The 10,126-nt window shown below is 45.7% G+C and overlaps 1 protein-coding gene across 4 annotated transcripts in view; it reads right to left on the bottom strand.

Moving 5' to 3' along the window:
- Window positions 1-6,738: 6,738 nt before the first annotated feature.
- Window positions 6,739-10,126, bottom strand: part of APBA1 (amyloid beta precursor protein binding family A member 1) — an 88,474-nt gene continuing 85,086 nt past the window's right edge. For all 4 annotated transcript variants that reach the window (XM_068666561.1, XM_068666560.1, XM_068666562.1 and 1 more), the window contains one exon: window positions 6,739-10,065. In XM_068666561.1, the coding sequence (XP_068522662.1) occupies window positions 9,994-10,065 (72 nt within the window). In that variant the 3' untranslated portion in view covers window positions 6,739-9,993. The remainder of the gene's footprint in view (window positions 10,066-10,126) is intronic.

Genomic DNA, 10,126 nt, shown 5'->3' with positions numbered 1-10,126 from the left:
CACAGAACCAATTTCCCACGAGCAGTTTTTCATTTTTTTATTTTTACTATCAGCTTTATGAGCTCTCTTACACTGAAAAAATAAACTTTTCATGCCCTTTCCCACTTGCAAATTCAGTCTCATTTCCATTCGAAGCAGCCTTCATGCCTAATGAAAAGCAGCCCCCCTTTGATGGGTAGCACACCTGCACACACAGAAACCTTACTGCTCTTCCTCCACCTCCTTACCCAATGAAGAAGCCACTATGGGAGCCTGGTGGTGGATGAGAAGCTGCCCTCATTGCCCCAGATTTTCTCATTCTAAACTGGGGCTGGGGGTGATGTGCAGATTTCAGTGCTGCCATACTGTGTCTTTCTTCCTCCTGCTGCCAGGGAGTGTGTGTATGTAAATATATAACCTCCTAAATTTCCATGGTCTTAAATGAAAAGGCCTTTCCAGAGAAAGAGCAGAATGCACATCTCATTCATCAGGGAAATTCAAAGAAGCCATTCAAGAAGTATGAGGTGAAGTATGGGAGGAAAGATGGAGTAGGTACAGACTGTGAAAGACAAGGCAGGAAAGAAGCATCAATGCTCATAAGGTTAAGCATAAAGGGTGGACATAAAGTGAATAAAAACAAACAAACAGAAAAAAAAACACACATCTGTACGTGGTTTCGGTTTACTTCCCCAAAACTCAGGTCTTGTACATATTTCCCCTACATAAATACACTTAATACACCGAGACTATCAGAAATGACCGGTGGAGGGAGACGGCACAGGCACACTAGCCAGTTGTGTAGGATGCAAAAGCATTTACTCTGATAGCCTTATTTGCTCAGCCATAAAAATCATACAGTGGAGAACAATTTGCACAAAATTGTGTTTTGGGTTTATGGGACAAGGTTTTGGTAGCAAGGGGAATACAGAGGTGGTCCCTGAAGGGCAGAGGAGTCCAGGAAGGCTGAGCGCTCTTCAAGAGGGAAATCTGAATGGCGCAGGAGCGGTCTGTCCCCATGTGCCCACAGACGAGCCGGCGGGGAAGAAATGCGGCCTGGCTGAACAGAGAATTGTGGCTTGAGCTTAGGAGAAAAAAGAGGGTTTACAATCTTTGGAAAAGAGGGCAGGCCACTCAGGAAGACTATAAGGATGTTGCGAGGCAGTGCAGGGACAAAATTAGAAAGGCCAAAGCTCACCTGGAGCTCAATCTGGCTACTGCCGTTAAAGACAACAAAAAATGTTTTTACAAATACATCAACACAAAAAGGAGGACTAAGGAGAATCTCCATCCTTTACTGGATGCGGGGGGAAACTTAGTTACAAGAGATGAGGAAAAGGCGGAGGTGCTCAATGCCTTCTTTGCCTCAGTCTTTAGCGGCAATACCAGTTGTTCTCTGGATACCCAGTACCCTGAGCTGGTGGAAGGGGATGGGGAGCAGGATGTGGCCCTCACCATCCATGAAGAACTGTTTGGTGACCTGCTACTGCACTTGGATGTGTGCAAGTCGATGGGGCCGGATGGGATCCACCCAAGGGTACTGAGAGAACTGGCAGAGGAGCTGGCCAAGCCGCTTACCATCATTTATCAGCAGTCCTGGCTATTGGGGGAGGTCCCTGTTGACTGGCAGCTAGAAAATGTGATGCCCATCTACAAGAAGGGCCGGAGGACAGACCCGGGAAACTATGGGCCTGTCAGTTTGACCTCAGTACCAGGGAAGCTCATGGAGCAGATCCTCTTTAGAGTCATCATGCGGCACTTGCAGGGCAAGCAGGCGATCAGGCCCAGTCAGCATGGGTTTATGAAAGGCAGGTCCTGCTTGACGAACCTGATCTCCTTCTACGACAAAGTGACGCGCTGGGTGGACGAGGGAAAGGCTGTGGATGTGGTCTACCTTGACTTCAGCAAGGCTTTTGACACCGTCTCCCACAGCATTCTCCTCAAGAAACTGGCTGCTCTTGGCTTGGACTGGCGCACACTTTGTTGGGTTAGAAACTGGCTGGGTAGCCGGGCCCAAAGAGTTGTGGTGAATGGAGTCAAGTCCAGTTGGAGGCCAGTCACTAGTGGTGTCCCCCAGGGCTCGGTGCTGGGGCCGGTCCTCTTTAATATCTTCATCAATGATCTGGACGAGGGCTTTGAGTGCACCCTCAGTAAGTTTGCAGATGACACCAAGTTAGGTGCATGTGTCGATCTGCTCGAGGGTAGGAAGGCTCTGCAGGAGGATCTGGATAGGCTGCACCGATGGGCTGAGGTCAACTGTATGAAGTTCAACAAGGCCAAGTGCCGGGTCCTGCACCTGGGGCGCAATAACCCCAAGCAGAACTACAGGCTGGGAGATGAGTGGTTGGAGAGCTGCCTGGTGGAGAAGGACCTGGGAGTGATGGTGGACAGTCGGCTGAATATGAGCCAGCAGTGTGCTCAGGTGGCCAAGAAGACCAACGGCATCCTGGCTTGTATCAGAAACAGTGTGGCCAGCAGGGCTAGGGAGGTGATCGTCCCCCTGTACTCGGCTCTGGTGAGGCCGCACCTCGAGTACTGTGTTCAGTTTTGGGCCCCTCGCTACAAGAAGGACATCGAGGTGCTTGAGCGGGTCCAGAGAAGGGCGACGAAGCTGGTGAGGGGCCTGGAGAACAAGTCCTACGAGGAGCGGCTGAAGGAGCTGGGCTTGTTCGGCCTGGAGAAGAGGAGGCTCAGGGGCGACCTTATTGCTCTCTACAGATACCTTAAAGGAGGCTGTAGGGAGGTGGGGGTTGGCCTGTTCTCCCACGTGCCTGGTGACAGGACGACAGGGAATGGGCTAAAGTTGTGCCAGGGGAGTTTTAGGTTAGATGTTAGGAAGAACTTCTTTACTGAAAGGGTTGTTAGGCACTGGAACAGGCTGCCCAGGGAAGTGGTGGAGTCACCATCCCTGGAAGTCTTTAAAAGACGTTTAGATGTAGAGCTTAGGGATATGGTTTAGTGGGGACTGTTAGTGTTAGGTTAGAGGTTGGACTCGATGATCTTGAGGTCTCTTCCAACCTAGAAATTCTGTGATTCTGTGAGCAAAGCCCAGCAGCTGCCCCATGTCAGATCAGCGCTGGCTCCAAAAGGACCGCTGCTGGTCAGAGCTGAGCCAGGGGGTGATGCTGGTTGTGTCTCTGGGAGAGGAGATTGAAGAAAGCAGGGAGAGGGGGAAATAAAAAACTGCTGGACAACAGCAACTGGGAGTGAGGGGTGAGCACTATCCCTGCAGTCCCCAAGGTGAGTGCAGCAGGAGGGCAGGAGGTGCTGCAGGCAGGCAGCAGCAGTTCCCCTGCGGGCTGTGCAGGGAGAGGCCCCTGGTGGAGCAGGCTGTCCCCCTGCAGCCCATGGGTCCCACATGGAGCAGATCTCCACGCTGCAGCCCCCCCATGGGTGGAGGAGCCCCCGGTGGAGCAGGTGGATGTGGCCTGGAGGAGGCTGCGGCCCATGGAGAGTCCCCGCAGGAGCAGGCCCCGGGGCAGGAGCTGCAGCCCATGGAGAGGAGCCCCCGCAGGAGCAGGGGGTCTGGGGGGAGCTGCCGCCCACCCGTGGGGGACCCGTGGTGGAGCAGTTTGCTCCTGGGGGTTGGACGGACCCTGTGGTACAGAGCCATGTGGGAGCAGTGCTTGAAGAGCTGCTGCCTGTGGGCAGCCCCCACAGGCTGGGTTTGGGAAGGACGGCATCCATGGGAGGGACCCCACAGGCAGCAGGGACAGAGAGGGACTGAGAAGGAGCGGCGGAGACCAAGCATTAGGGTGGAAGTCCTAACCGCAGCCCCCATTCCCCTGCACTGCTAGGGAGGAGGCAGTAGAAGAGGGTAGGTACAGTGGAAAGTGTTTGTAGTTTGCTTTTAGTTTCTCACTGTCCTAGTCTGCTAATGAGAGGCAATAATTTCTGTTAATTTTCCTATGCTGAGTCTGTTTTGCCAATGATGGCAACTGTTGAGTGATCTCCCTGTCCTTATCTGAACGCTTGAGCCCTTTGCATCGTATTTTCTCCCCCTGTTCCTTTGAGGATGGGCAGTGAGAGTGGTTGTGGTGGAGCTTGGCTGCCCACCTGGGCAAAACTACCACAAATTGCAACTATGAAAGCATGAGTTAGCATAAAACATAGATATGTTGTTTGTCTGAGATGGAATACAAACACTAAACATAGACTCTAAATTTTAATATGCCAAGAAAAAGTCTGGATTGCTGAGACGAGGATGGTTCTAGGAGAGCAGTCATCAGAATGAGGGTATCAGAATATACTGTACTGGAGAGGGTTGAAACTATCTAGACAACAGTATTTAGGATTGACATTTACAGCACAAATCCACCTCTTTAATCGTTAACCATAGTTCCCTTCCCCTGTACACAGCAGTTATTTAGTTGTGCACTGGGTCTGAGAAACATCTCTCCTAACTCGCACGCTACCTGTTCAGAGTCTTTTGCTCCTCACCCTCAAAAAAATGTCAGCGTGCCGAGCCACAGATAATCCCTTTATCCATACTTCTTTTTGCTAAAAATTATAAATACACCCTATTCTTGTAGGCTTGTCACATCAGTAGCCTAGTCTCCATGTGAAGTTTCTGCATGCACTACGACCATTACACATAACATACAGTGTGGGCTTCTTTGGGGAAGCCAACGAAATCACAGTTCAGTGGTTGTCACGCTGGTGAAAAGCAAGGAAGGAAATCCACCAGGATGCATTGTCACAATCTGGGCATCTTACATACCACCTTCTGTGAAATTACAAAAGAGAAATGTTTGCTTGGCTCTTCTGTTTGGTAGCCTGTGCAGAAAACAGGTGTATGATTGTTCCAGAAGCAATTACCTAAAGCAGGAACTAACAAAACTGCAATTTTCAGTGCTGTGGTTTAAGCCAAAAGCTCCAGTAGCAAAGTGCAGCTATTCAGATACAAGTTGCCTTTCAGTAAAAAACAGTATTGGAGAGTTCTAGAAGTGTCCTTTATAAAGGAAGGTTCTTTGTTAATTGCAATCTGTAATTAAAATGCAGACTGAAGGAAGTGCTCTGCGTCCTGCTCTTTTGGCCTAGCAGCCTCCTCACGTAGCGGTGGGACATTACTCTTGCCTTACTGACAGAAACAAAGCCAAAACTCCAAAGCGTGTGTGTTATGCACCACGAGGTGCTGATTTACTATTATCCCAGTAAAAAACAACAACCACTTACGGTCTTGTAAAGCAGCATTTGAAATGCTGCTTATTAGAAGCAATGCTACAGGGAGCGAGGACCGTGCTGACAATCTCGCATCCCCTGAGATGTGGCCCCCCCGAGCTGTGCGGTACCTCGCAGGCTCCCCGCTTGCAGTCACCCAGCCAAGCTCATCCCGTGGCCGAGGGAAAGGAGCTGTACCTGTGCGTGCACAGGCCGGGCCCTCCTCGCGCTGGCTAATAACCTGCATCACCGAATCCTCAGGAGATTTGGTGAGATTTGTGCCCGTACCGCTGAAGGAAAAGCCATGCTTAGGTTTGTCCAGTCAAACACGGAGGAGTACACTCCGGTTCCTATGCTACAAGAAGCCCTAACAAAAAGGGTAACAAGCAGGGGGAGGATGGAGGGCGGCGTGCAGGCTCAGCCTGTCTGCTGTGCCATTTACCAAATGGCTCAGAATTTCTCCAACCTACCATTTAGGCAAATAACATGAAAGGTCAAGTGCTTCACTCTCCCATGCTGGCAATATTTGTATCTCACGCTATGGAAAGCCACTCAGTGGCTGAAGGCCCCCATGTAGTTTTTCTCAGGAGCCAGCTGTGGTGTGTTTTCATTTCTGTACTCTCAAAGTATTCATGACAGCCTATAGAGCACAGAAAATCCTGTGAAGCCTTACTTGAAGAAATGCTCCTTTGTTGGCTTCTGCTGGTTGACTTTCAAATACCATTCATAATCAACCTCTGGTTATACAAGTATTTCCTTTTCTTTCATTATTATTACTTTTTAAACATTGTCACAGGCAGTTCCAGGATTTATTCCAAGGACTGACCTATTGTAATTTTAGATTGTTTATTCAAATCATATGAGGTCTTTAGGAATTAACCATGCTGATGACCTTTGAAGAAAAAGAGTGTTCTCAGAAATGGTAATAAGTGAGGGCTTTTGTTTGTTTGGTTGTTTTTTTGAAAATCTCATTTATGGAAAACACCCCGCAATGTTTGAAGATATTCAGAAATGAAATGGTATTTCTGTCATGTAGAAAGCATCCTGAAATAATGAATTTTTGGGAGGTTCAAACATGGTGACAGTTCACATGGTAAAAAACTGGGATGCGACACTAGGTAAGACATCAGTTTCATTTAGTGTCATTTGCAACCTGAAGATACTGCTGCTTAAACAACAAAGCTAACAGCTCTGGTTCACACCTGCAGAAATACTCCAAGCTTTGTGGCAACAGAGAAGTCCAGTTACCTTTAGAGCATCCATGCATGCAGTACCAGCAAGCCAACTCCTGAATTAGTATGAGCAAACTCTCAGCCTTGTCTGAGGTATTTTTGTTTTGTATTTTATTGTTGCAAATCTTACAGACATTAGCGCTCTGTTAAATAAAGGAATGTAGCACAGTAAATACATCACAACAAAACAGCTGGCCAGAGCTCCTTCCACCACCACCACCCCACCCCCCAAATTCAAAGCCCATTCCTCCTCCGCGCCCCCCACCCCCCAAATCAGACCACAGCAGCTTCGTTACAGAGGTCAGAGACCTGTGGCAAAAAACATCAGAGGAATTACATTCAGTAGATGTGCAGTATCAACATTCCAGGCTCACATGTATTTATATATATATATTTATATTTTTATATAGAGATCATTAAATGTTTACAAAGAACAATATTGTTACAAATACAATACTATACTTCTCCCAACGCTTTACAATAATTTCTATTCACCCTCTTTACAGAACAATAATATAACTTCATAGTCTAGGTACTGCGCTAAATATGTACAAGAGATCTCAACCACGTTGCTGTCTTCAGAAATTTATTTTATTTAAAAAAAAAACAAACACAAGGAAAGCAAGCAAACCTGGTAACCCCAACTGAACCTCACATTTGAACAACTCAAAACAAATGTGAAACTTTCCAGTAAAAAACAAACAAACAAAAAATTACACACAGAATGGATGTTTCATCCTTAATGTAAACACTGAAGAATCAGACTGCACAAAGCAGTGAGAAAGAGAAAAAAATCAGGTCCATCACTGAAGGAGGAATGTAAACCAGCTGTTTGTTCCACCATTTTTGTTAAAATTTAACACGGCATCTAACAAAGTGCTGCGACAGTCCAGAGAACTGTAAGATCCCCTCTCTGAGCACATTTTTTGGAAGTCTTTCACTCTAGGAATTAAAAAGGAATTGCTTAGAAGACAGTTACCAGCAGCGTGCACCACGCCATGGGCCTCCCAGCTCAAAAGCCTTACACACACATCCCAACTGGAACTACAGACTCTTTACAGACCCTGACCCTGCTAACATTCACTTGCTTAATGTTAAGTGGCTATGTACCATGAAAGCATTTGATTACCCAAAATTTGGCAGAATCTTGGCTGGAAGAATTAAAAACAAAGCCACAGTTGTTTCCCTCAGTACCCTTGCGTGTTCAGGTCTTCCTCATTTCCCAGTGAAGCCAGTTAAAGACCCTACCATGTGAGTTTTGTAGAGCCACAGAAACAAGTGAAGCTGGGAGTGTGAACGTGGCAGGAACCAGGAGCATGGTAACTGTGTCTACAGGAGTTCACCGAGTTTCCTCAGGCAACTTATGGAAAGGCTGCACTGTATATAATCTAAATTGTACATGGTTATATATCATATTTACATATATTACTATATATATGGAAAGTTCTGAACAAAAAGTTCAAATGATCATCATGAACTATATGTCTACAGTTAAACAATATACTCACGAGTCATTCACTATCTACTTGCATCAGCCTGGCAGCAGAGGTAAGTCACTAACTGGAATACCAACACCACGCTCTCGTGCAGCCTGCTATTCCAGAGACTGGGATTAAGTGATACAGCAACAAGAACTGCAGAAAAATCAAGTCAGCGTACATTAACCTCAACACTAAAAATATTCACTTACTACAATAGTTTATGCACCACTTCATTACCTCCCTTAAATATTTACTACCCACTGAAACACAAAAGGGTACTTGTTCCCTCGCTCTGATCAGACCACAGACGCCCACTATTTCTGAAAGCCAAACGCAGACCTCTGCTCAGAGTACTCGATGGCTCTGCAGCATGTGCACCAGGTGTGCCCATGCACACGCACGTGAGCACACACAGACACATCCAATCCATGAATCCCTGGGGTCATTTCCAGGTGTTGTTACTGGGCTGCAAACGATGCCTGTTTTGCACGGTCTGCCACGCAGCAGTAGCAAAACAAGAGACTGTGACCATGGACGCGTTCTCAAAACAGAAGGGACACGTCCTCGTGTGTGTGTGTGTGTGTGACCTGTTCTTGTCTTCATCTCACTGGGTCTTCCTATCGCACTCAGACAGAGCAGAAACCGTTTCCTTAAAAGAAAATCAGCACTATCAGCCTGGACTAAATGCATGGTTCAATTTCAATGTAAACACTGGTATACAGTCCTGCCAAAAGTAACTACAAGGAATGGAGAATTTCCCTCTCACTACAAAGAAAAAATGTTTTTTAAATTAAAAACAAACAGAAAAAAAAAAAAGAAAACAACCACCAGCCCACTTTTCCCCTTCCCCTGTTGTCCCTAGCATGCAAGTTACAGGCCAATCAAATCCTATATTTCCTACGTCTTTTTCATACGAGTGCATATAGTACACACATATATCCGTTAAGTGCCATACAAATGGAAAAAAAAATATAACAACTTAACTTATATAACAAAATAAATACGTTTGTTCCCACCTTATCCCTCCCGTCGTTATCTATGTCATGAACTAAAGAGGATAAAATTAGACAAGGTCTTTGGACAAAAATATATGTTAGAACTGGCTCAGAGAACAAAATTACTTAGAATAGTATGCAGATCTCTTATATTCAAACTTCATAAATAGCAAGCACAATTTTAAAAACATCTATATACACTGGCACACATTGCTGTGTGCATCAAATGCAGAATTAAGAGCCTAGAAAACGTGTAGCTATTCAGCAAATCCCCATATTGTTTCTCTTGTTCTCCCCTCCCTCTCTCCCCTTTCCTTTAACTTCTAAAACAGGCAAGGGACTATAGAAGACAAGTTGCATTTAAAAATGAAGTAGAACAAAAGGGTTCAAAAACCGGGGGTAGAGAGGGAGAGGCAGTTGCCTCCCCAGTTACTTGGTGTAATTAATTCAATTCTAATGTGCTTCAGCAACTTGCAGAGTTCCTTTCAGGGTCCTAAGATCATGAAAAACTGGTAACAGAAGATAATTAAAAGGTATTTGGACAGTCCACTTTACCACAGCAGCATTTACTCATTCTTCATAAGCAGGTATTCTTCCTGAGGGCAAAAATATCTTTTTGGTATTCTACCTTTCCTACAGACATAAACCTTCAAAACAGAGCTCAGTGCCTGTGGGAAAATAGGGGAAGAAAAGGAAAGCCTTGTGCAGGATGTCCAAGTGAACACTTTGCACCCTTCACTTCTCTCTGGTAAAAGACATCTTTCATTTAGCAACATTTAATTTATTCAGTTTACCAAATAATAGTCACAAAAATAAAACTGGTTATTAGAATGAATCGGAGTCGATCCTTTTTGTGAATCCTGCTGTGAACAATGCTGCTGCTGTTTTCCTGTTTTGCATGTGGAACTGCATTTAATTTCACTTGTAAAGAGATACAACCGAAATAGTCCCATATATTTTGCCCCTTCCCAAAATACAGGAAAATGTTACGGAGGAGGGGAGAAAGGGAGGGAAAAGAGATATAAAGTCTCTTTTTTTGTGAGACAAAGAAAGAAATGTCTCTGCGGACACAGAAATGCAGCACTAGAGAGACAAGCACTAATGAGGAAAAACATCCTCCATGCACATTGTGACAGTGAGGTGTCGGCTTTAGATGTAAACTGGTTGCTCTTGTGCAGTCAACAGTCTGTACATGGCAGCTGGCATAGTCTTCATATGAATCTAGAGAAAATAAAAGAAATTAATCAATATTCCTAGCATGTACCACACTTTGGGAAGGAAC

Source organism: Anas acuta, chromosome Z, assembly GCF_963932015.1.
Source record: "Anas acuta chromosome Z, bAnaAcu1.1, whole genome shotgun sequence".
In the NCBI taxonomy this organism is placed as follows: Eukaryota; Metazoa; Chordata; class Aves; order Anseriformes; family Anatidae; genus Anas; species Anas acuta.
Note: the sequence above shows the minus strand (reverse complement) of the source record. Positions and strands in the feature narration are given on the sequence as shown.